The following is a 27,192-nucleotide window of genomic DNA, read 5'->3' on the forward strand; positions in this document are numbered from 1 at the left end:
AAGGATGTGTGGGGAAGATTTTATGTCACTGATTATTGTGATAAGTTTATGTTGTTGTAAGTATGATATAACTGTCGTGTCTCGATCGAGCTGTTGTGAGTAATCTTGTCTAATGTTTTCCATCCCCCTTGTCCCTTTCTTTGCGGATTTCTGTTTGTGTCCTGGATTGATATTACTGGGATTTTCCCAGGCCGTTTTGTTTACATTAGTGGTTAGTGGTTGTAAGCTAGACACCAATAGATTTCTGCTCTATCTTTTCCTATTCTTCTATTGTCTATCTTTTTCTAAGCCACTTGTGTGATCCAAACGTCTCGCAGGTGGTTACACCTAAATCTACCTATCTGTCCTTTTGTGTTGTTTACTCAGGCGCTGAATATGATCTAAACTTTTTTCAAGTGTCAAGCTTCTTTATCTCATTGTGATCATCATCAAGAACAAAATTTGGTGATAGATCGTTTGCTTGTTTCGCCCCAAGATTTAGAATGAACTACCATGTGGTCTGAGGGAGTGCAAGTCTTTACCTGCCTTTGAAAAGAATATCAAGAGACATCTTTACTGTATTTGATTTTATTGACACTATGAATCCTTGATTTGGCTATGATTTTTTTTTCGAACAATTTATATTGTAAAGTGCCCAGAGCTTGTGTTTTACACGAGAATGAGCGCTGTATAAATGTGTATTATTATTAATCTTCATGAGTTTGTTCACTGTGTCCCGCGTAAACGTGACGTCATCGTGTCCATCTTATACAAGCTCGCGACACCATCCTTTTCTCTTCGACTTAAATCATTACTATCTAGATATTCGTATTTCGTTGATCATCAGGATCCGATCCGCCATCAATTTGTATGTTTTAAAATAAGATTTTACCGGGACGATTCCCGATGCGCTTTTAGAGCATTTTTTAACCGCCCATATATGTCCTTTACATAGATGGAGAACGCCCACTTCGGTGGAGATTTTTTCTGAACTTTTTCCTTTATTTTACATATCGTGAACTAGATTGAGAAATCCGTTCTCCACAGATGGAAACTGTTTGTGGCCAATACCCTGACCTAGGGTGAAAAAGGCAATGATGATGATATAACATGATTTACAACGACATTAATATCACCACCTAAACCTAACATTTTCCTTCTCAGCTAGGGACTCCGACAAGGGCCAGAACATAACCAAGTAATCCCATTCCAAGACAAAGACGACAGATAGCAACCCAGAAAACAGATGTAGGGAGATAGAAGACGCAGCAAGTGACCTCCTGCCCACCATAGGAGGTCAAAAGACCCAATTAAGAGTCAAATTATATTCAGACCTGCCTAGCTGAATTGTTTTTTTTTAAATTGTAGTTTTTAAGAGATTGTAGTAGTCGCTGTGGTCAACTTTATAGATCAACAATTTACCCTCACAATGATTAACATACTTCAAAATCCTGAGAATTTGGTAGTCATGGTATTAACTTTCATTTTCAATAAGTTTTACCGACTTATAGATGCTCATGAATTTCTGAAGTTTGAGCCCAATTTCCGTAATTTTACGAATTTTTCGTAGTAGAAGGCAGGTCTGTATATTGGATTGGAGACAGATGGAGTAAAATTAACATTTGTATTGTCTATCAGCAGATACTCTAAAAATTAGCTTGCCTTGCATTTATTACCAAATGCTTTAAAACTAACTGTGCATTCAAGAATATTCTCTATTAACTTAACTTGAGCTTTTATATAGCACAATATCCACCAAACGTCGCGCTTTACAAAGGGTCCCTGACCAACAGCAAAATGTAACATGACGCCCGTTAGGCGATATTACAATTTTTTTTTGACAAGACAATGCTGTTGACAGCCAGGTACTCATTTTACACCCGAGTATGGTGAGAGAATGTGAGTAAAGAGCCTTCTCAAAGGATTGAACTATGCGAATCCTTGACCTGATCCAAAAGCGAGTGTCAAGATCACATAACCGCAAGAAAATCTTTTAGTTTTAGTACTTACCAGTAAAAGATGAATACAAAAGCACAAATCATTAACTTTTACAATCACATCGATGACAGGCACTTTAAAATTGACGCTATGGCTTAGTGTCTTCAAGAAACATTTCAATGTCGTTGATGAGACTGGAGGTACGGGCCAGAGCACTCCTGACCGACTGGAAGCCCATGGTGGTGTCTACACATTTGTCTTCATGATGGGATGATGTGTTGGTGGCGAACCGCGTGTCACAGGACAAGGGGTGGTTGTGTAGTGGGATATGAGATGAGAAGGGTTTTGTGCCGTATGATAAGGATGAATATTGCAGGAGGAGGTTAGTATGTGGCATAGGGGTGTTGTGTTGCGTGCTGCTAATGACATTTGTGTTGTTATAGAATGTGCTTGCATGCGGTGTGTTGTGATTGTTGATCAATAGATTGGGATGTGTCAGGTGGTGGTGGTGGTGGTGGTGGTAAGAAGAAGATGATGACGTGGTAAGTTGGTGATGTAGAGGGGTGGAAAATTTAGGGTTATGCGGGTTGAAATGAGATGGCATAGCAATGATAGGAGAAGGATGGGTGGGTGGAGAAGGTACATGGTTTGTGGATGGCACAGCCCTATTGTTGTGAGGTAGCGATGGTGATAAAGATGAACTGGGAGGAATGGCGTGTTGGTGTATTCTATCCCCGAATCCAGGGATATTATTATCAAATGGTAAAGTGAAAGACGGAGTATGACTATGACTATCGGTAAGATGAGCTGATGATGATGGCAATGGTTCGTTGCTGCTTGATTTGGTGACGTCTTCATGACTGCTACTGCTGCTTCTAGGATTAGTGGTGATATGATTGACTTTAGCAGCAAGATTAGTCCCACTGTCTTGAAGGGCTGCTGTGTGCTCTAGAATGTCTGGACAGTTTTAGATGCAAGGATGAATAAAAAGAAATACTTATGCTGCCATGCTCAATTAATTAATGTTATACGTTTAGATGAAATACAAAAAAAACCCCACCCGTTTCAACCAAATTTAGCAAACTAACAAAAAATTTGTGAGTTAATATTTATCACTCACTCACTCAATCCTCTCCGGGCCTGCTGGCACTTAAGGCGATGCAAGTGATCTCCACCTGGTCCTGTCAACTGCTGTTCTGGGGGCCACGTCGATCGACAGACCCCTCTACTTTAGGTCCCTCTCTACAGTACGTCTCCAGGTCTCCTTGGGGCGACCTCGTTTCCTCTTTCCTTGGCGTGTCCATCACAGAGCCATTCTTATCAGTAGTAGTAGTAGTGTATGGCTACACCTCCAAATTTATTTCGTCAACCCAGCTTCTAATGTCTTCCTCCGCCCTAAGGATGGTTTCGTAGCAACCATCAAGTTTAGTGACTGGACAGTGGAGGACGATGTGATCGCTGGTCTCTGGGGCTGCCTGACATTATTGGCAGGTATCACTGTTTCCAGTTTCCATCTGCACATGTTTGATGCAGTTCTGCCATGTCCAGTTAAGAGGCAACTTGAGGAAATCCAGTATTTCCTGGTGTTATTGAATGCAGGCACTCTTTTGGTTGGATCTTTAATGATGTTTCCTCCTCTTGGCGTTTCCCTGTTCCACATTTCTCTCCAGTTTTCCTCCACACTGAAGTCTGCCATTTTTGTTAGTGGGAAGGTCTTCTCTATTTAAGTCTAGTTGTTGAAGGTGCCCCCTTTACGATTGATTTTATGGGAATGTTGTCTGTGGCTTCGTCAATTTTTGCATGCATCCTTTGATTAGCGTCTTGTCTAACACTTGGTGGTGCAATGCCGTTCAGTGTTGGGAGCCACTGAGTTGGAGTTGACTTGAGACATTCTGTTATAATTCTCATAATCAGATGTCAATGCGGTTTACATGTGGGCTCCTCATCCAAACAGGGCACAGTATTCTCCCACACTATAGCACAGTGCCAAAGCAGATCTCAGTACCTGTGGTGAGGCTCCGCAGGTGGTAGTTGCAAGTTTTCTCACCAGGTGGTTTCTTTTTGCGATTTTATTTGCGGTTCCATCAATGTTAGGGCATGTCTGTCGCAGACCTGATGAAACACAGATTCTTATCAGTGTTTCATCAGGTCTGCGGCAGATATGCCCCAGCCATTGCCATCTTTTAATGAGGCTCTCCAGAGACTACTTCAGCTCTTGCTCTCAGGTCCTCATTTGAGATTGGCCAGAATATCTTGAAGATTTGTCGCAAACATTTGTTTTGGAATACTTTCAAGTTTCTGGATGCTATTCTGTGATCATCCAGCATTCTAATCCATAGAGCAAAAACGCTCAAGACAATACTTTTAAAAATATTTTAGTGCTGGAATATAATCCCGTTGCTCTCCAAATTTGTTTTGAGGGATGCAAATGTCTAGTTTTCCTTACTGATTCTCATTTTGATCTTTGCATTGCAGTCACCATCTGTTGTCAGTTTACAGCCCCAAGTACGTGAATTCTTGAATATCTTCTAGAGGATTTCCATCAATAAGCACTGGATCTTTGGTTAATGTGTTGATTCTCATGACTTAGTTTTTCTTGTTTAGAGTCCAATAGAGCTTGCTGCCATGTGTAAACTTTCAGTCTTGAAATCTATGGGAGAATAGTCCAATGTCATCTGCGTAATCTAAATCCTCGAATGTTGATGTAAGACCCCATTGTCCTTTGTAGTGTTTCATTCATATCAACCAGTCAATGGCCAAAGAAAATAGCATGGGTGAGAGGATAAAACCTAGTTTGACACCAGTGTTCACGGTAAATTCTGTTAACTTATTGTGAACAACTCTGTAATCAAAATTCTTGTAGAGCGACGGGATAATGTTAATTTTCTGTGGAATACCATAATGCCTAAGTATTTTCCATAGATTGCCTCGATAAACGCTATCGAAAGCCTTTTCAAAGTCAATAATGCAATATAATATACAGGGAGCTGTTCCACTGATTCGATTGTTCCAAAATTTGTCAAAGTACAACAACGTGGTCTATGCACGATCTACCTCTCCTAAAACCTGCTTGCTTTTGTCGGAGGATGTCTACTGCTGCTGAGAGTTGTTCGAGTTTTATACAGCTAAATACCTTACTCGTCAGCGTTTATGATCTGATTGAAAGAATTTAGTGAGTATGAATCACTAACAGGCTGTCTAAAAATAACAAAGAGCTGAGTGATGTCACATTCGTTCCTTATATGGATAGAAGGAAGTTGACGTCACTCAGGTCTTTATTGTTTTTTGCCATCCATGTTTACTCTGATAGTTTTGTGCGTTGGTCCGTTATACTTTCGGATGGCAATGTTGTGAGTTTCTTAGCCAATAGCACACTATACTTTTATCAATTTTTTTTTTTCTTTAAAGCACACAAACATACACTCACAAATTATGTACTTCAGCTTTATATAACCGATCACCCACTGAATGTGCTCAAAGGATTCCAAGACAACAGCAATACTCAACTATGCCTGTAATGGTACAATAACATTTTTTTTAAAATCATGATCAACAGTGACTCTTGTCATCTCCCAGTACCTATTTTACACCTGGTTATGGTGAGAGAACACTAGTAAAGAGGCTTCTCCAAGTACTCATCTTTATCATTGCACACAGCAGGACTCGAACCGGGAACTCAAGGTCAGAACCCTAGTCATACAAGAAGATACCAGACCACATTCGTAGAGATGACATTCATTCAAAATTCCTTATTTACTGCAGTTTACAAAAATCACATCACCACAAACCCCGTTAAAAAGAAAAAAAAGAGAAAAAAAGTTTACATTTCTTAAAAATTGTCAGAATAAAACGAAGTAAAAAAAAAAAGATTTTTTTTTTAAGTTTTTAAATAATCTCATAAAAAAGGATACAGTTGAAGCAGAAAATTTTTTTCAGCTCTAGCTCTGCTGCCCTGAAAAACAAAAACAAAAGATTGTAAATAAATTTAGAAATAGTCTTAATCAGTAAACTATACATTTTTCAACTGATGTCCAATCAAACGTTGCATTGCATTCATGTTTGTTTCTTTTTAATTTTTAAGGGTTTTACAACGATTGCTGCACATTTCAGCGCCAGTGAAAAGGAAGAAAATAGAATAGTCAAAAAAATTATAGATTGACAATTGAAAGCACACAAGAAAAAAATTAAGACATAGGGGAATGGTTAAAACAAGGAACAGAAAAAGTGCACATCAGTGTACTTGGCCTGAAATCGCCTAAAACTCTCATCTTGACATAGGCACAGCTCCCCACTAAGAGAAACACACTCAAATGTTTACAAATGATATATATATAAAACAAAAAAAAATAACACGCTGCATAATAGAGAGATGATTTAGAAGACCAAAACTAACACTATACATCTCACTGTTTCCTTCTCAGCCAAGAACAACAAGGGAAAGGACAAAACCAAGTTATGTCTTCCAAGACAGACAGAAGGCACCTCAGAAAACAGATAGAAGACAGCAAGTGACCTGTCCACCATGGAAGGTCAAAAGACCCCACCCAGGCACTGCAATCATGACTGTAGTCATTGGTTGAGGTCAATTTGAAGGATGGAGCATTCAATATTAATTGCTCAAGATGGTTTGGTTTATGGATGTGAAACATGGTCTCTGACAAAGACACTAGAAAAGAAACTCAGAGCATTTGAGATGTGGACCTATAGAAGAATTGCAAGGGTATCCTGGAAGGAAAAAAAAACAAATCAAGTACTCCAAACTTTAGGAATAACATCAACAACGATCATTTCAACTATTAGAAAGAGGATAACCCGATATTTCGGCCACATCAGAAGGCACGACTCACTACAGAAGACCATTGCAGAGGGAAAGATAGAAGACAAGCGTGGTCGAGGACGAAGAAGGACAAGCTGGCTTGGAAATGTCGCAGCGTACGTAAGAAGTCCCATAAATCAATGTGCGAAACTCGCAGATGAGAGAGAGAGCTGGCGAACCATGATCTCCAACGTAGTGTCCGACATGGAACATCGGTAAAGGTAAAAGATTTGGTTGTACTTTATGTAAAAACACATGTTACAACTCAAATATCTTTATATTATTAGACTGTCCTTCTCACTCAATCAAGTTATTTAGGTGAATGCGGCCATCACAGATTCTGTCCCTTAGCTGTAACCAACACAGTGAATACTTTTAAGAGGACAGCACACATGCAAACACTTTTTTTAAGACTGAACAAAAATCACACAAATCATTTACAAAACAAGCCTGAACACTGGGATACTAGTCATGTGTGGAGAGGTCATTGTCCACAAACTAAGGGACTGAATTTGATGCATTCACTCAATTGGTAATATTAGGTTATTCCACAAAGGTGGTTTATGCAATAATTCTAAAGATATAAAAATTGAGCTTTTATATAGTGCAATATCCACTAAACATGCTAAAAGCGCTTTACAAGGGCTCCCTGGCCAACAGCAACACTTAACATTTAGGCAACGCTGTTAATGGCCAGGTAATCATTTTACACCCGAGTACGATGAGAGAATGTGAGTAAAGATCCTTTTCCAAGGACTCAACTATGCGCCGATCCAAAAGCGAGTGTCATACAAGACAACATAGCCGCAATACACATCAATATACAATTATTTTTAAAAGCTATGGACAGATTTAGTTTTCAGACTTTCTAGGTCCAATAATGAAAAAAATAATTCGAAAAATGATTGTTTCCAAAAGATTGTCTTGAAGAACGATATCCTCAAATGTCAAAAGTGTGGACAAACTTAACCTTGTCCACACTTTGCCCAGTACTTTGATAAGCCTTTCCTGCCATTCTTTTGGTGTAAGTCTTTTTTTTAACACTTAAAGGGCTGACCCTCTTCAAATATTCCCCCCTCCGACGGCTGACGTAAAGGGCATAACTTTGGTTTGCTAATGAGCGAGGTATTAAAAAAAGGCCTAACTTTTTGACCGTATACGATACAGAGATGATTCAAACATAAAAAAAATAGAATGAATTGCCTTTTCTATGATATACGAAACATAATTTAATAAAATTATCAAGACTATGAAAAAAAAATGATAAAAATCAATTTCAAAGAAAATTCCAAATTCAAACACTTTTCAACCATTAAAAAACCGTAACTCTGTAACTTTTGTCTCAATCGGTAAACGGTAAAGTGGAAACTAAAGTAGAATTCTAGTTACAGTAAAAACTCAATGTGTTCACGGCTAAAAGAAGAATAAACAACTTGAATCAGTACTGAAAAAGAGTACACCTAACCCCAAAGAGTACTGGACGACGACAAGTGACCCTGCACAATACAGCAGCAGGCGATAATGCCCTCTACGGCTTAAAATTGTTTTCGGACATTTGACTTATGAAAGCTATAGTTCTCCAAACTACTTAATTTTTATCCGTTTTTTGTGTTGAAGCACAACAAAAATTACATTTTGGAAGAGCCACATATAAAATGTTTCAATGAACTTAATTTTTAAATAAGCAAGTAATAAAATTATTTTAAAATGAAAGTAAAACAAAAAAAAAACATACTTCTGAATAATATGTGGTTGGTTTTGCTGTTTGTAGAATTCCTGTCTCTCCGTTTGGCTTGCATTTACCCACGCAATCCACTCCTTGGCCGCACTCGCATATCTAGGAGAAGGAAATTGTTTTTTAATGATTAGGGGTTACCCATCTCATGTTGAAAAATATACAGTAGTCGCATCCGAATAGCATTTAGTCCAGATTACAGAGGCATCTGAATAATGGAATCAGTCCCTGAAGTGTAAGAATAATGAAGGAAAAGAAGAAAAAAATCTGTCCCCGGGCAACCTGTCCGGATAATGGTGACATCTGGATTGTGGGGTTCCGGATTTGAGAGATGTGACTGTATACTTTAGAAAAAAAGAGAAAAAAGAGAAAAATAGAGGGCAAAAAGAGGAAAAAAGAGGGCAAAAAGAGGAAAAAAGAGGAAAAAAGGGGAAAAAGAGAAAAAGAAAGAGAAAAGAGAAAAATAGAAAGAAAAAAAGAGAGAAAAAAAGAGAGAAAAAAAGAGAGAAAAATAGAAAAAAAAGAGAAAAGAGAAAAAAAAGAGAGAAATAGAGAAAAAAAAAGAAAAAAAGGGAAAAGAGGGAAAAAGAGGAAAAAAGGAAAAAAAAAGAGAAAAAAAAGAGAAAAAAAGAGAAAAAAAGAGAAAAAGAAAAAAGAAAAAAGAGTAAAGAGGAAAAAAAAGAGGAAAAAAAGAGGGAAAAAAAAAGAGGAAAAAAGAGAAAAAAAGAGAAAAAAAAGAGAGAAAAGAGAAAAAAGAGAAAAAAAGAGAAAAAAAGAGAAAAGAGAAAGAGAAAAAGAGAAAGAGAAAAAGAGAAAGAGAAAAAGAGAAAAAGAGAAAAAGAGAAAAAAAGAGGAAAAAAAGAGGAAAAAAAGAGGGGGAAAAGAGGAAAAAAGAGAAAAAAGAGAAAAATAAGAAAGAAAAAACAGAAAAAAACTCTGGCAAGGGGAAGGAAAAACCTAGAAATCCCAGTCAGAAAGCAACTTGGAAAATTGATATAAGGGTGTAGAAGACAGTAGGGGGTCCTGATAGCTGAGTTGGTAGAGCACTCATTTCACACACAAAGGGACCAAGATCAATCCTGTGTGCAGAAGAGATTTTTTTTCTGACCCCCCTGTACACCCAGCAGTGAATGGGTAGCCGAGTCTGTTAGATTTGGTGGAAAGTACTTTGCGATAGACTAGCATCCTATCCAAAGGATAGCAAGCAATTGATATTGTCTGTTTCACGCTATAGAAACTGGGATAAACTCCGGCTCCATGAACCCAATAATGGCTCTGAAGGACTACTAAGAAAGAAGACACAGCACTAGACTTCGTGTCCACCGTGGAAGGTTGAGGGACCCCATCCAGAGAAAAAAAAACTCATGTGACCCCCCCCCCCCCCCCCCCCCCCCCGTCTCAAAACGGTGTTATGTCAGGATGAAATGAGTGCTGGAAACTGAAATACAAACTTGGTCATCAATATGCTTCAACAGTCGTAACGTCACTTCCCTCGTAATGACGCACGGTAACTTAGTAACTGGCTCTAAACAATCAGAACAATGGCAGACGCCTTTATGAAATATTTCTCCGACGAGCATAAAAGCGTATCCAAAGGGAAAAAAACAAACAAATCTGATCATGTTTTGACTTTTACATATGCTGATCACAAGACATGAAGTTCTAGCCAGCATGAAGAATAAAAGTACAGATTTTCTTTGTTTAGAATGACCGCTGTTGCTGGGCGACGTTTGGTTTCGTTTTTAGGGATTTTACAGAGCTTGCAAAACATTAAGGTCATATCAGCGCCAGTAAAAAGGAAGAAAATGGTACAGTAAAAAGTTCTAGAATAACAATTAAAGCACAAAAGAAAAGGTGAGACAAAGGGGAATTGGTTTAAATAGGGAACAGATGTAGATTCCAAGAACACACTGTCAAAGTACTTAGTTTGAGATCACCTAAAAGTCTCATCCAGACACAAGCACAGGTCCCAACGAAGAGGAATTCACTCAAATGTTTACAAATCATATAATATAATATGTAAACTAAAAATTATACAATGCATAACAGAGAGATGATTTACAAGAAAAAAAAACTCATCTTCCAAAACTATATACATTCGACTTTCCCTTCCAGCCAGGGCCAGGACAAAACCAAGTAATCTTATTCCAAGACAATGACAAGAAACAATTGGAAAACGGGTTGGGGGGATAGAAGACACAGCATGTACCTCCCTGCCTACTATGGGAGGTCAGGATCCCCACCCTGCTGGGTCACGTGACATCAGACTATTGAATCCAATTAAGACGTATAAGACATTCAACTTTTTCTTTTGGCCTAACACTTGCAGCGGCACATTTAAGTCACATCAGTGCAAGTAAAACGGAACAAAATGGGACAGTCAAAAAAGTTAATAGATCTAAAATTGGAAGCACACAAAAAAAAAAGAATAAGACAAAGGAGATTGGTTTAAATAGGGAACAAATGTAGATTTCAGGAGCATACTATCAGTGTCTAAGATCACCTAAAAGTCTCATCCAGACATAAGAACAGGATCTCTGATAGTCAAAACAAAACAAAAAAATATTACAGTGCATAACATTTTCATTTACAATGAAAATAAAAATATCTAAAAAACTATACTACACACTTGACCATTTCCCTCTTAGACAATGGCCAGTACAAACCAAGTAATCCCATTCAAAGACAAAGATATAAAGCAACCTATAGGGGGATGGAATATACAGCAGGTGATCTCCTGCCTGCCCACAATGGGAGGTCTGAATACCCCACCCAGCTAACACTTACTTTGCGTAGTTCCCTGGTTTGTTCATGTCCACAGTGATGTAGTTACCAGAAGTGACGAGGAGCCTGGCAGTGGTGTCCCATGAATCAGATCGAAACAAAGACTGAGGGAAAAGAAAGGATGAAAGAAAATATAAATAATAATTAATGTAAATCATTCATACCGCGCCTATTCCATATACAAACAGCTCTAGGCGCCTTTTCAATACAAACATCAAACTTACAATAACAGGCCATACACAAAACATGCCGAAGACGTTCATATCATGAAACAAACTATATAACGGAAACTGGTTTTAATTTATCAAATATTTTCAATAAAATGTGGGTGCCTTGAGATAATCAGTCGCATGGTGAAAATTTTGAATGGGGATATTGACAATTTTAGTCAAGTGGTCAGTTTTTATTGAAAATGAGTTATCAAAAATTATTAAATCAATAAATTTTCTACATACTGATGAAATATTTTAATTGAATTCTACTCTAAATATCTTATTTTAATTTTTTTTTATGAAGGTAATTATACTTCATATCAACTCTTGTCAACTTTGGAAGCGATTTTCTTAAAATTAGGGTTTCACACCTTGGCCCATGCATATGACCATAACTTCATGAAAAATCACCCGATTTGCTTCAAATAAAGATTAAAATGCTCAGGAGATATTGGGCTTTCAAAAAATACAAAAAAAAACGCGAACAAATTTTTTTCACCATGCCGACTGATTATGTCAGGGATGTCTTAAAATTTGTCTTAAGCGTAGCTTCTGTATTGCAATTTCTTAAAGAAATTGGAAGGAAGATCCAAATAGAAGAGGCAACATGAGAAAAAGACCTATCAGAACACTTTTTGGAGCCTTTTTTGTGAACAATTAAAAGGAGATGATCACTAGATCTTAGTTTTAGAAGGAGAGTACAATGAAATAATAATGCTGGATCCAAATAAATAAATGCCATAAGGTGAATGTTGTCATCTGATATTCTGAAGCATAATCTCTGTCACGTTATCAATATCAAACATTTTCTAAAGAGAAAAAAAAAATATAACAAAAGTATAAACATTATAATCAAAGCTACCAACAAATATCAGCAGCAGCAAATATCAAAACACAACAATCTTACATTTTGTTGCATCTCAGTGACGTTTCCAAGCCTTGGTTTAAAGTCCGCCACAGTATCAAGAGAAGTTCTGTCATCAAACAAAATACGAACTCTTCCATTCGTGAAGGCAGAGAACCGTCCAAGGCCACTCACACAACACTCTTCTAACAGCGACGAGGACAATGGTTGTACGACAGCTACAACTTCTTTCTGCAAGTGAAAAGGAGTTTTTTGAAATTAGATAAAAGTTTCTACAATGTCATTGTGCACCAAGCATTTCACAATACTTCATTTATACCCCCAAAAGGATATGTAAGAAAAATGTCTATGTCAAGATAGTTATGTTACAATCATCATTCACATCTAAATGGGTTGCATGATAAGAGAAAAAGGGTCTTACCCAAGGACCAAACTGCCAAAATCAATTTTTTGCGATCTAGATTCACATATAAAGTATAATTCTTGCCTGTGAAACCACTTATCATATAAATATATTATGACATTCTTTTTATCTATTTATTTTACTATGTTTATTATAACACGTCTGTACAAAAAAATTTCCTTTTTTGGGATGCAAAAAAGCATTATTATCATCATTATCATTATTAGATCACTTGAAATTTGTAACAATACAGCGAAATTCAGATACAACGGGGATGAAATAAAAAAAATCCCTGTTGTAGCAGAGAGCCCCGTTATATCCATGGAATTTGAAGGGAAGCAATACTGAGGAGTAAAAAATACAGATAAGGAACATTTCAAATTACCTTCCTTAGTAAAGAATCAGATGACGTAACTGTGACCTCCATTTTTCTACGAAAATTTAATTGATTTCCTGTCAGTCAAACTTTTTTTGTTATTTCAACAGCTAATTTATTCCGCCAAGAAAAAAAGATGGATTATGTCTCTGATTTAGTGCGGCTATGTGGTCTTGTGGTATGACACTCGCTTTCTGATCGGAAGGTCATGGGTTCGAGCCTCACTATGTGCATAGTTGAATCCTTGGAAAAGACTCATCTCACATACTCAGGTGTAAAAAGAGTACCTGGCCGTTAGCCTTGTCTCTGTCGAAAACAATTGTCTTGTCTCGTCTTACATGTTAAGTGTTGTTGTTGGTCAGTGACCACTTGTAAAGAAAGTGCTTTGAGCACATTTAAAGGATATTGCGCTATACAAAAAGCTCATTAAAAAAACACCAACCACTAGTTCGATATCACAACATTCATTACCTGCCAACAAGGTGGTTTCCCCTTGCCACATCTCTTGTCCCAATTCAGACAAATCTGTACCAGCCTAGAATGACACACAATGATATTTTAATTATGTTAGCTATTTTGGAAGAGAGTTGTTTGTTTTTGTTTTTAAGGGTTTTACGGCGATTGCAACACATCAAGGTCATATCAGCGCCAGTAAAAAGGAAGAAAATGGGATAGTAAAAAGTTCTAGAATTACAATTAAAGCACAAAAAAAAGGTGAGACAAAGGGGAATTGGTTCAAATAGGGAACAGATGTAGATTCCAAGAACCACCGTCAAAATAGTTTGAGATCACCTAAAAGTCTCATCCAGATACAAGCACAGGTCCCAACTAAGAGGTATACACTCAAATGTTTACAAATCATATAATACAATATGTAAACTAAACATAATACAATGCATAACAGAGATGATTTACAAGGAAAAAAATATCATCTCCCAAAATTATAACTATACATTCGACTGTTTCCCTCCCAGCCAAGGAACTCCGGCCAGAGTCATGACAAAACTAAGTAATCTCATTCCAAGACGACAGGAAACAATTGGAAAAAGGGACCCTGCCCACTATGGGAAGTCAGGTTCCCCACCCAGGGAAGAGAGTTGTACGATACTGTCAACAGACGAGGAGGAGGAATGGGCAGACATCTGTCATCGCAGAGTGCGGGCAGCCAGTGTTAATGAGGACGACCCTGGATAGCAAGGAGGACAACGCTGGATAGTAAATAAGTAAGGTATTTTGAGTTCCAAGGTAATTCTATTCTGCAGTTATGTGATCTAGTGCAGAGCTGTCTTCGTGAATTTTTTAAAAAAATCATAGTTTCCAAGGGAAAAAAATGAAAAAGTCACTTTAGATAGCTTTATAACTCAAATAATTTGCCATCACCATGATCCACAAATAACTTCAAAGTCCTGGATGTAGGATCTAAAGGAACTTAATTTTCCTTTTCAACAAGATTTTTATTGAGCCTAAGAGGCAAATGTAGCTCTGTAGCTGGAGCCAAAAATTCGTAATTGTTTTGTTTGTTTTTAAAGGTTTTACGGCGATTGCAACACATTAAGGTCATATAAGCACTTTGAGGTTTCGACGAAAGGTGCTATATAAATATGCTTATTATTATTATGCTTATTATTATTATTATTATTGGCGCCAGTTAAAAGGAAGAAAATGGGATAGTAAAAAGTGCTAGAATTACAATTAAAGCACAAAATAAAAGGTAAGACAAAGGGGAATTGGTTCAAATAGGGAACAGATGTAGATTCCAAGAGCACACCGTCAAAGTACTTAGTTTGAGATCACCTAAAAGTCTCATCCAGACACAAGCGCAGGTCCCCACTAAGAGGAACGCACTCAGATGTTTACAAATCATATAATATAATATGTAAACTAAACATAATTCAATGCATAACAGAGAGATGATTTACAAGGAAAATAATATCATCTCCCAAAACTAACTATACGTTCAACTGTTTCCCTCTCAGGAAGGGCATCCGGCCAGGACCAGGACAAGACCAAGTAATCTCCTTCCAAGACAAAGACAGCAAGTTGGAAAACAGATAGAGGGGAATAGAAGACACAGTAAGTGCCTCCCTATGAGAGGTCAGGAACCCCACCCAGACAATTCGTAATTCTAGGCAGGTCAAGTCTAGTATGACTCTCCTTTGGACCAGAAGGTCTTGGGTTCGAGCAGTGCATAGTTGAGGCCTTGGAGAAAGCTAACTCTCATTCTCTCATCGTACTCATGTGTAAAATGAGTACCTAGCCATTAACAGCTCTGTCCTGTCCAACATGTTAAGTGTTGATATTTGGCCAGGAATCCCTTGTAAAGCGCTTTAAGCATGTGGTAGCGGATTTTGCGTTATACAAATGCTCTATTATTTTTCTTTAGTGTTGGTCTGGACTGAAATCAAGACTGCCCCCCCCCCCCCACCCCCACTCTACTTTTCCAATATTACAACATACTATGGATTTTTTTTTTTTTTTTAGACCCAGGCCATCCTATCTAATGACCCTCTTAATTAGTAACACTTATTTGTTAGGTTAATTATTATGTTTAGTAGTAGTAGCAGTAGAAAGCCATTGGCATTAACTGCTTCTGTATCGTTTTTTTTTTTTTTGTTTGTTAAAGGATGAACTAACTATGGATTATTTATCAATGACAAAAGTGAACAAAATATACCTTTGTATATGTCTTTAAATATCTCTCTAAATTACTTGCCATTAATAGCAAAACCAAGATTATTTAAAAAAGATGCCTTTTATCTCAGTACTATTAAAAATTGAATATCATCAAATATGAAGTAAAACATACAAAACTTTAATATAATCTGTGTGCAGGAAAAAAATTAATACTAAACCAACCTGTTGGCAGTTTTCATCATTTTTTCAATAGAGTGACGTCCCTTGGCACATCCAGGGGGCAGTGACTTTAGTGAATAAGTCCTCTCTTCCAGCTGAAGCAATTTTTTTTAGAAGGAAGAAAAACAGAAAATGAAAATATATTCTTTTAATCAAAAAATTCACTATACATTTCTTTAAAATCCGTCCCTTACATAATAATTTACACAAGAAACAAATCATTTAAGAATGAAAACTATTTAAAAAGTTGAACATAAAAAATTCAGACCTGAAGCTGGAATGAAAAGATACTAAATGTCCTACCCACCATTGCCTGCCTACTTGAAAATTTCAAAATCAGTAGCCAACACGAAATTCGTCAGTAATAAATGGTACAATTTTAGTAATATACCAACCAAAAAATTATTTTTTTAATAATAATAATAATAATAGATCTTTATTGTCCATAAATATGGCAATTTGTCATTTAGTTACACTTGTTATAACGTTAAACGATAACTGTAACATTGAACAGATATTTCACTCCTACTTATTTTCTTCTCTCTCTCCTCTCTCTCTCTCTCTCTCTCTCTCTTCTCTCTCTCTCTCTTCCTCTCTTTCTTTCACACGTGCGATATACACAACATAAACATATTCATTTCGTTTTCAATTTGTTACGATTGTGACAATTCGACACCAAAAATTATCATCATTATCAATTGGTCAGTTAAAATACTCCATACAACCTTCTATACGTTAAATTTTGTTGTTGACCTCAACCATTATGAGTTAGCAATCGACTTAGCTATCATGGGCATGAACTGAACAGTAGCCTTTATAACTTTAAGGGAACATTTTTTTTCTTTCTTATATAACTGTGGGAACTATTTTTGTTTTCATACTTTTTCTATGACCAAACTGCTGTGAAATCAAAATCCGTAATATTTCTTCCATTTCTGAATGCCCGAAATTGTTACCTGATTTCTGTAACAACTACGGACGATCCATAGAAGTAGGCAGGTATGCTACTGGACCAAAGGTCATCAAAGTTTGCATGGTGTTTACAATTGACATGAAGGTTTGCATGTATTAGTAGAAATATTTTTTGAAAAATCAAATTCTGCTTTGTAAAATCCCATCGAAAACAGACGCCATCATTTTTAGTTCATGGATTGCGTGTCAATCTTCTGGTAAACGAATTTAAAAATGAGGTGGGAGTACTTGCATTGGTAATGGTTCCTCTCATTATATTAAATACAAACAATTTCTTAAAATTTATATAAACCTTTTTCCCCGATGAATTTTACGATAAGTGAGAAAAATATATAACAAATTATAAACACAAAATAGCTCTCCATTCCCAACTAAAAAGCTCCGTGGAGTTCTATGAAGTGGAAAATATATTGTCTATTAAGTCAACAGAAACTGGGTTAAAATTTTATTCCAATACTTGAATTCTGAGCTGATTGACTTATTACATTCATTGAATGGGCACAGAGTCTACTCTGATTGCCTACAACAGGAACTGTTCATAAAACAGACAGCAATGCTTGTAATTTAATAATATATAAAAATGCAACTTACCACATTCGCTCGTGGAATGAAGTGTGTAAAAAAGACGGCCTTGACCCCCTGGGAGACCAAAACAGATCCATCTCCAGGGTACACCTCAACCACTGTCATTTCATTACAGGATGTCAATCTTAAGGAGGGGGAGGGGGGGGGGGGATAGGAAGAGAGAAAGGGAGAGAATCTAAACCAAAGTTATGTTATATAGAGCATTTCCAGCAATCCTGACAAACAAAGCTTGCTGTCTTTCATTCCGCTGTTAAGTCATTGGGAATGAATTTAAAACTTTGTAAAAGTGAAAGTAGAATAAAGTCCATCCAGCCAGTCAAAGCATTTTCTGTAAGACGATTTTTGTCTCTCAAAACTTAAAACAGAACTTGCAATCCAGTTGAGTATACAACAATATTTTGTAAGGCACAAACTATGATTGAAAGCAAATTTGTAATTTAGAAAGTTTACTAAGTGGAGTAGTGGAAAAACAATAGTGGGAACTCGCACCGTTCTTTGTGTGCCATACGGAAATGAAAACATTACTTATGTACTAAATCAATTTATTTTTTTAAAACATTCTTGTTTGTTTTGCTTTTAAGGGTTTTATGGCGCTTGCCACACATTTAGGTCATTTCAGTGCCAGTAAAAATGAAGACAATAGGATAGTCAAAAAATTAGGCATATGACACAGCACCGCAAAACAGTTTTATGTTGGGTGATTCAGGTGCTGCGTTGAGTGTGTATGTTTTATTGAGAAGAATGAATATATATAGTAATTTAAAGTGCTAAAACAATAAGATATTTCATAATTTTAATCAGTTGAACTTAAATTTGTCTTTTGAGCTTCTGGTTCATCCAAACATAATACCAATTTGAGATAATGGGTCGCATATATGTAACTGGGTAGTGTAAATGGTGCTGCTCGAAGCTCGAAGAAATAAATAATAACGTGAAGTTGAATGTAAGCTTCAGTTTAATTACAAAAACAGATCAAATGAACGTTTCCCCTTTATCAACAAAACAGGATGATTGAAACACTACAGATGAATGAGATGATGTGGTAGTGGCGTAGTTAAGATGAATCTTAACTTAACATCTTAACTCCGTCACTACCACATCATCTCATTCATCTGTGGTGTTTCAATCATCCTGTTTTGTTGATAAAAGGAAAACCCGAAACGTTCATTTGATCTGTTTTTGTAATTAAATTGAAGCTTACATTCAATTCACGTTATTATTTATATGTAACTGGAGATAATAATTCTAAAAAAACGAGTAAAAATGAGCATTAATATAAAATAATCAGTGCATTCAAAAAGTGTATATTTTGGGTAACATTAATAACATTGTGCGGCTATGTGGTCTTGTGGTATGACACTCGCTTTCGGATCGGAAAGTCCTGGGTTCGAGACTCGCTCAGCGCATAGTTGAGCCCTTGGAAAAGGCTCTTTACTCACATTCTCTCACCATACTCGGGTGTAAAATGATTACCTGACCGTTGACAGCATTTATCCGTCAGAAAAAAAAGTAAAATCACCTAACAGGCAGCATATGTCTCATTATAAATGTTGAAATGTTGGCCAGGGACATTTTTTAAAGTGCTTTGAGCGCATTAGTGGATATTGCACTATATAAAATCTCAATTAAAGCTCTATCTTTAAAGTGGTAATTTTATGTACTGTGAAGATAAAGAATGAAACAAACAAAAAAATAATAGAAAAGAACTTGGGAGACTTACCGATAGATGATGCCTTCAGAAACAACAACTTTAAGCCGCCCATGCTGAAACTCTCCTATTGTGGAGGTAATAGATTTGTCCTCTTTCTGCTGACCGTGATCAGAAAGTTCCTGAGTGTAATCTTTGCTGTTAGACATCCTATGTTTGTGTTGGAAAGGGCAAGTCAAAGGAAGGGGTTTGGTGACGGGGAGTTGCTTGTGACTCTCTTTACCTCTTCGTTGCCGTTCTGGTTTTCACATTGAACAAGAACATAAAATGTAAATATAAACAAATAGATCAGAAGAAAAATTTGGGTGTGACGGCTGATAGTAGTTAAAATACAATTTAGAAAAAGAAAAAAAATTTTAATTCACTGAGTCAGGGTGCTATTAGATTTTACAAGTGCTAGAGTCTGGCATTTTAAAAAGATTTTTAAAACAATACAGAGCAAAAAAAATGACACAACTACAAAACTACAAAGCAAAAAGAAAAAAAAAGTTTTAAAACACCAAAATACAAAAACAAAAAACAGATGTATTCTTATATTTAATGAAATGCTATCCAAAAATTGAAACATAATTTAGTAACCCCACCCATCAGATCTGTCAGGAGCCAAAGTTCATTACAATTTCTATATCATGAAATGGGAAGTAACAAATTGCTTTTTGCCCTATGTACAGGATGCTGGTCTATTGAGTATTTTCACCATATATCTACGGGGATGCCAGGCAGGTTTGAAAACATCCACTCCAACCAGATATGACGTTTCTTGAACACCCGACTTATTTTCAGAAATCACTATCAAGACTGAATTTTGAGGTGAGGTATATAAAAATGTTAATTTTTATAAATTAGCCTTTCAATATAAGCTCTTCAGTAAAGATAGTACAATTCGCACCTTAAAACAAGAGAGTGCAAAGCAGATAGAGGGATTACACTGCAGAAGAAAGACAATCTAAGCAAAGTCAAATTCAAATGGCACCATCCATCCTCAAAATGTACCAGTGGTGCCCCTTCCAACCACGAACTGTCACAGCTCATCTGAGAGCTCTGATCTAATATCAGTAACTCATTCATTGCTGGGTGGAAAAGGAGAGCAAAATAAGATGATTAAAATGGATAGTTTTGTTTATTAAAAAAAAATAATAATAATAAAAAAGAGGGGAAAAGGATGTGTCAGTGCATGACAATCGGAAGGTGGAAATTTTGTATTTGCATTAAAAAATTTTTTTTTTTCATTTTCTGAAAGAATATGCTCCCCAGAGCATTTTAATCTTTATTTGAAGTAAATCAGGTGATTTTTCATGAAGTTATGGTCAGATGTATGGGAAAGGTATCCAGCAACTTTTCTCAAATTTCATACTTTTTTCAACTTGACTTGCTGTAAAAAATATTTAGAAGTGAAATTAAGCTTTGATATTTCCAAAAGATGTACAAAAAGGGTTGATCTAATCATTTATGACAAGAACTCATTTTGGATAAAAATTGACCTAAATAAACTTGGCAATATCTCAGTTCAAACCCTTTCACCATCCGACTGATTATATCATTCACCGTAACAGATTGTTATACAAGATGGAGAAACTGACAATTCAATAAATAGAAAACAAATATGCTCTAAAAACTTACTTTTCTCACAAGAGCTTTCAGCCTTGAGGGCCAGCATGAGAGGGTGAGTCCATTCCTTTGGGCAACACATCCTGGAGGCATGCCTTGTAACCCACACATATTTCTTTCTACACGCCGACTCGTCTTCCTCATCGTTTTCCACAACTGAAGACAACGGATGAAGATCGTCCTGAGAGGATGCTAAATGACTTTCACTTTCATGGTGAACCTGTGACAGCCCAGAACTGCCATCATCATTTGTAGAATTTCCAGAAAATGTCTTGGTTTCTTTTGCAGCCTGATTAACTTCCAATGGGACTGCGGCTGGTTGCCCCTGAAGACTGACTGAACACTGAAATGACTCTAAAGATTTTTCTTTATTAGTTACCAATGCATGTTGTGTTCTATCATAATTTGAAACCATCTTTCTCTCTTGCACAATTTTTTGACAGGTTGGTGATGAGATACCAACGGGTGATGCACGAGTTTTTGGGCTGTTCACATAAGTCTGAGCATCACCTGATTTCACTTGTGTCATCAATTGATTATGAGAATCAGAGTTATTTTTCAATTCATCTATATTTTGATTTTTCAAGGAAGGTTCAGCACAGAATTTAATTTTTTGAACACCGTCACAAGCACCTTTGTCATTGCAATCAAATCCCACGGGCGAATGTCTGTGCATTTCAAGATACGATCCATCCAGAGGAGGAGCTGAAGGCTGATTTTGTTTCATTGTAATTCCATCATTTTTTACAATGTTATCAAACGGACTAGAGCAATGAGTGGGAGAGCTATGTCTGTGCTGATTGTAGATCATCCTATGGACGGGGAGAGCCTCGCATTCATTGTTTTCATGAATTAAGGTGGCGTCCGAGTCTATGGTCGTGCGAAGACCATCTGGTGTTGATGACCGACTAATGCTGGAGATGTCGTGTGTAACTGGTGAACCACAAATTATACTCCCACTTTCATCTTGATTAAGGCGAGGCGATATCGGGATTGAACCCTCGACATCATTGGGTAAATACTTATTTTCATCATTGCAAAATTTTGCAAGACAATCACGAGGACTTTGCCGGTGCCCAGCTTCCAATCTTTGACTTTCTTCTTCAACAAGAGTTTTATCAAGATCTGAATGGGAAGAAGACTTATCAAGAATGTCCTCGCTATCGTGATCAATACGCAATGCTCCACTGATCTTGATATTTGCAAAAGGAACAGAATGGTTGTTATTCTTGAAAACTTGTGCTACTGTCACCGAGGGAGAGGTAGGATCGGAACATTGCTGATCTTTCACAGACATTAACTGGAAAGGTTGTACAATGGCTTCATTGCTTTTCTCACAAGAGGATTTGCCCCCAATAAGGTTATTTGAAGTCTCGGTCTTATTCCTGGATAAGCAATACGACACATGACTCGACTGCAAAAACTGTGGACTTGAATCTTTTCCCTTGTCATCAAAACTAATGCGCGACAGGTAAGAAATGCTAAAGTCTTGACCATGAGGAGATACAACGAGACTGGCAAAGTCATCAAGGGAGGTTAACTTTCTACTGCCATCTGCCAAAATTTCTACATTTGCGTTATCAACCGAGTCTGGCCATCTGATGGAATCGATTGACGCATAAAGTGTCTGCAAGAGTAAAAAAAAAATTTTTAATTAGAAATGCTAGTTTGAATCATCTGTTTCATTGCTTATATCTATATTCTATATTAGTATGACAAGGAAAACAGTGTAATAATAATAATAATAATAATAATAATAATAATAATAATAATAATAATAATAATAATAATAATAATAATAATAATAATAATAATAAAAACATTAACAATATAACTAAGTAAAATAATCATATATATGTTATATAGATAGAATGCGCTTGGCCAAGGAGTTCACAACATTGCCATCCGGAAGTATAACGGACCAACACACAAACTCTGTGTAACCATGAACTTTTATAGTCTGGTTAATACAGTTTAGTGAGAACAACTCACTAACGCGGATGGCAAAAACAGCGGATGGCAAAAACAATAACAAAGGCATGAGTGACGTCATCTTTGAACTATCTATACAAGATTACATGACCACAAAACAGCACCATGTAACAATATGTAGAACGAGATACAACGCCTGTTAGGTTGTGGCCGTATTGTAGGAAAAACAAGAACAGGAATAACAAAAAATCCAAAACTTACGAGAACATCTTCCTTGTTCTGCAGCTCCTCACATAAATAGGGCCTTAATGCGAACCGATTCCTAAAATCCAAAGTCTGCAGCACAATTTTCTTGTAATCACTTGTCACAAAACATGTTCTCTTGTGGACTCTGCTCGAAATACCTGATGCAGCAAATAGAGTAAAACAAATAAATTTGTTAAACAGTTTGTGAGATGGGAGGACTTCCATAGTTTCTCGGCACTTTTATTATATTAATCTTTTAGCCATTATGATTATGGACTTTCTTCTTCTTCTTCGTTCCCGTCACGTCACATGGTCAGTCCGGTCTAGTGAATGAAGCCCACAGTGGTCCTGAGGTCGTCCTCACTGCCGTACAGCTTCTTTGAGTATGGGGTTGGGTCAGGCCAGAAGTTCCTTCTCAACTGGTTGTTCCATTAGGATATGATGTCCATTTTCATTTTTAAGTCCGCAGTCACATTGTTCCAATTAGTTGCAATGTCCAATTATTACTATTTAAGATAAGTTTCATTTTTATCAGATGTGATTTTTCAAATTTCAAAAACAATTTGCTGAGTCAGTTGTCAATTACCACTCAGCTGATGCAACTATTACTAACTTGTTTCCCATAAGTTTCAATATTGCAAACGATGGCAAACATTTTATGGACAGACGCCTTGGATAGGGGAGAACCGATGGATGCGGTATACCTCGACTTTAAAAAGGCATTTGACACTGTACCCCATGAAAGGCTCATTCAAAAACTACATAGCTATGGCATCAGAGGAAAGATAAACGAATGGATATCTAACTTCCTGCACGACAGAAAACAGAGAGTCTCACTGAACGGGCACACATCACAGTGGTCGGATGTCACCAGCGGCATTCCACAGGGGAGTGTTCTGGGTCCAGTATTATTCGTGGTATTCATCAATGATCTACCTAATGTTGTAAATAACGTGATCAGAATATTTGCTGACGATACAAAGTTGTTTGGACCCGTAAGAACAGAAAGTGACCGACATACTATACAAGATGATATCGACAAATTATCAGACTGGTCAGACAAGTGGCTGTTAAAGTTTAATGCAAGCAAATGCAGCGTAATGCATCTTGGTTACAAAAATCCAAAGCACACATACAGAATGAGAGACGATAACGGAGTGTACCAGCAGCTAGGGGAAACAGAAGTAGAAAAGGATTTAGGAGTGCATGTAGACAACAGACTATCCTTCCACCATCATGTCAACTGTGCAATAAATAGAGCAAACAGAACTCTCGGAATTATTAAAAGGACATTCACCAGCAGAAATAATGATATTATTAGGCGGCTCTACACTGCTCTGGTACGACCATCACTTGAATATGGTAATGCACCGAGGATATCACAGCATGTCAGTGACATGGATAAAATTGAAAGGGTACAAAGGAGAGCAACGAAGCTTTGTTCAGATTTGAAGCATCTACCATATGAAGATAGACTGAGGCATCTCAAACTACCATCATTGTACTACAGAAGACAAAGAGGAGACATGATACAAGTATATAAGATAATAAACGAGAAAGATAGAGTAGATAGAGAGCAAATACTACCAGAGAGCACATTTAATAGAACGAGAGGACATAGCGACAAATTAAAAAAAGACAGGCCAGATTAAATGTAAGAAAATGCTCCTTTGGACTCAGAGTGACAGATAACTGGAACAGCCTTCCAGAAGATGTAATTAAAGAGAGGACAGTGAATGAGTTCAAAGACAAGTTAGACAAACACTGGCATTACAAGCGTTACCAGCTCCGCCCCAACCATGCAGGTGCGCGTAGATATATCAGAGATAGTGCAGAACGGGTATTACAGGCATAGCCTTCAACCCGAAGAAGAGGTATCAAGGTATCAAGGTATTATAGTATCTTTAGTTAGGGTTGATACCGTTAATTTAAAAAATTCTCCGGTTAGGAGTGCTATTAAACTACGGAAGTCCTTCCTGTGAGAATAACTTAAAGATCATGATTTTCTTCCTTCGTACACAGGGGACCCACATGTATATATATATACTTGCGATCAAAAAAAGTATACAGATTTAAAATCGTCGTTACTTTTTTATCCGTTGGCATGTGCCCTTGGTCATCTTCAAGCTGGATAGTCTGTGACAAATGTCGCAACAATTCTTAATATGACGAGGAAAACTGTACATTCGTTAGTCCCTTACCGTTTGTGTCATTTCAAATCGATCCACTAACGACCAATGGCACGTGCATGTTATTAACTAAGCCGTGACATCGCATAGATTTGTGGATGGCATTTTACAATGTGTTTTCCTTCCTTGAAAATGTTTCAAGAAGACACGGATGGCAAAAAAATTAATCTACACACTTCCTGTCAAGAGTAAGGGGCTAAAAGGTCATTTTAGCACGTGTGAAGTGGTGAGCGAATTTCAGGTCAAAAACAAAAACAACTATCAGTACATAGAAAGGCTAATGGTAAACAACTCAGTGGAAAATCATTAACCTACGCCTACAAATAAAAAAGTAACGACTATTTTAAATGTGTATACCTTTTGATCAAGTATATATATATATAAAATTTCCATCATTATTCCTTGCACATTAACTGGCTGTTAAACGGTGAAAGCAAAGAAATTCAAAATTAAGAGAGCAAGTTTCGATTAGGTACCTTTCCTTGGATGGTCTCCTTTTTGTATAGGAGGTTGATAACTCATGGTGGCCCCGCATGGGGATAGCTCCAGGCGAGATCCATCTGAGCATCGAACCTCCACCGCATCTGTGTCATACAAAACTATCAACGCTGGCGTCCCTGACATTCTCCAATATTATCTTATCTGAATACTGTTGATCTGTAGACATGGAAATAAGTTGAGTTCAAGTGTTAGTAGAAATGAAAATGTCATTGATCACATGGCTGAAATAAAATGAAATGAAAAATGTAAACTTATTTCCATTGGTTACTCTAAATTTAAAAACACTTCAGAGGTCACAGTCGGTGCCATTTGCCGAATGTCTCAGTTTCAGCTAATGTTGTTTCTTTACTTTAGCTCTAGTTAGTGACAAATTTAAAAGAAAATCAAACCAATATTATAATTCATTTCAACTACATAGACATAGATTAAAAAATAAACCTTGAACAACCATTTGATATGACACTAGTTACAGCTAGTGTAATATAGTATAAACTCAAAGTTAATAATTGATTCTACTCTTTTCAAATCTTACCATTACTATGGCATGGCATTGCAAAAGCAAATTCAAAATTTCTGGCAAAAATAATCAACCTCATTGCCTCTAACATCTCGAGAAAGCCACTGTAGATGAACTGACACTGCCTGTTTTGTCAATTAATGTAATAGTTTGAAAACACCCTCGTCGAGATAGAAACACTTCAAGAGACTATTCATATTCTTTGTAATTTTATATCCATGTTCAATCACTGAATTGAATCGGAATCACAATGATGTCCACTCAAATCATTTTCCGACGACAGGTCAACTGATTTCTAATCCCGAATTTGATTTGCCTTGAATTATGTGGTAAAACGGTTACAACAAACAAACAAAAAAATTATCAAGATGTCATTCATGATTCATGTGTCTTCGCTCATTGACCCCACGAGAATTTGGTAAACTGTTTTCACAACCTCCCAGCTCCAGCCTCACGTGAAAATTGTGACTGTGAATCGAGCTCAGAGAAAACAGCCTCAACCCGCTCGTGATGTGAAATAATCATTCACTCCGCAATTTTTCAACGTAAATGATCTATGACTACGATTATAATAATTGTGATAAGAGTTCTTGGCTCAGAAACACAACATTGTCATTGCTTGCTCTAAATGATGCCGGATGATACGAACACACAAAATTCACAAAACTTGTAATCTTGGTCGTTTATAGTCTGGTTAATACAGTTTAGTGAGAATTACTCATAAAAGTGGATGGCAAAAAAAAAAACAATAACAAAGACCTGGGTGACGTCATCTTCATTCTATCTATACAATAATAAATCTAATTAAAAAAAAAAAAAAGTAAAGGCAAGAAATACTTCGACAAACTCACCACCATCTTTGAACTTGGCTTGCTTAGAGTGTTTGAAGTGTTTCTATCGACAAGAACAGACTTCAAGATTGTAAGTAGAGTCGTACAGTGCTACTCATAGCCAGTCGGTTTCCTCTGACTCG

General features: G+C 36.8%; 1 protein-coding gene across 2 annotated transcripts; it reads right to left on the bottom strand.

Annotated features, from left to right (window-relative positions):
* Positions 1 to 692: 692 nt before the first annotated feature.
* Positions 693 to 27,104, bottom strand: LOC144956110 (uncharacterized). Of its 2 annotated transcripts, none has more exons than XM_078886462.1 (13): positions 27,071 to 27,104; positions 25,678 to 25,858; positions 23,028 to 23,170; positions 20,847 to 22,461; positions 19,239 to 19,464; positions 17,525 to 17,642; positions 15,965 to 16,056; positions 13,580 to 13,643; positions 12,372 to 12,560; positions 11,256 to 11,356; positions 8,469 to 8,570; positions 5,829 to 5,869; positions 693 to 2,874 (listed from the first exon to the last, which is right to left on the bottom strand). In XM_078886462.1, the coding sequence occupies exons 2-13, from the start codon at positions 25,823 to 25,825 to the stop codon at positions 2,066 to 2,068; spliced, it is 3,648 nt and encodes a 1,215-aa protein (XP_078742588.1). In that variant the 5' UTR covers positions 25,826 to 25,858; positions 27,071 to 27,104; the 3' UTR covers positions 693 to 2,065. The 2 variants fall into 2 exon arrangements, with proteins under 2 accessions (XP_078742588.1, XP_078742589.1); XM_078886463.1 differs by lacking the exon at positions 27,071 to 27,104 and adding an exon at positions 26,235 to 26,628.
* Positions 27,105 to 27,192: the final 88 nt, after the last annotated feature.

Source organism: Berghia stephanieae, chromosome 10 (genome assembly GCF_034508935.2).
Source record: "Berghia stephanieae isolate SIO BIC M18660-M18661 chromosome 10, UCSD_Bste_1.3, whole genome shotgun sequence".
NCBI lineage: Eukaryota > Metazoa > Mollusca > Gastropoda > Nudibranchia > Aeolidiidae > Berghia > Berghia stephanieae.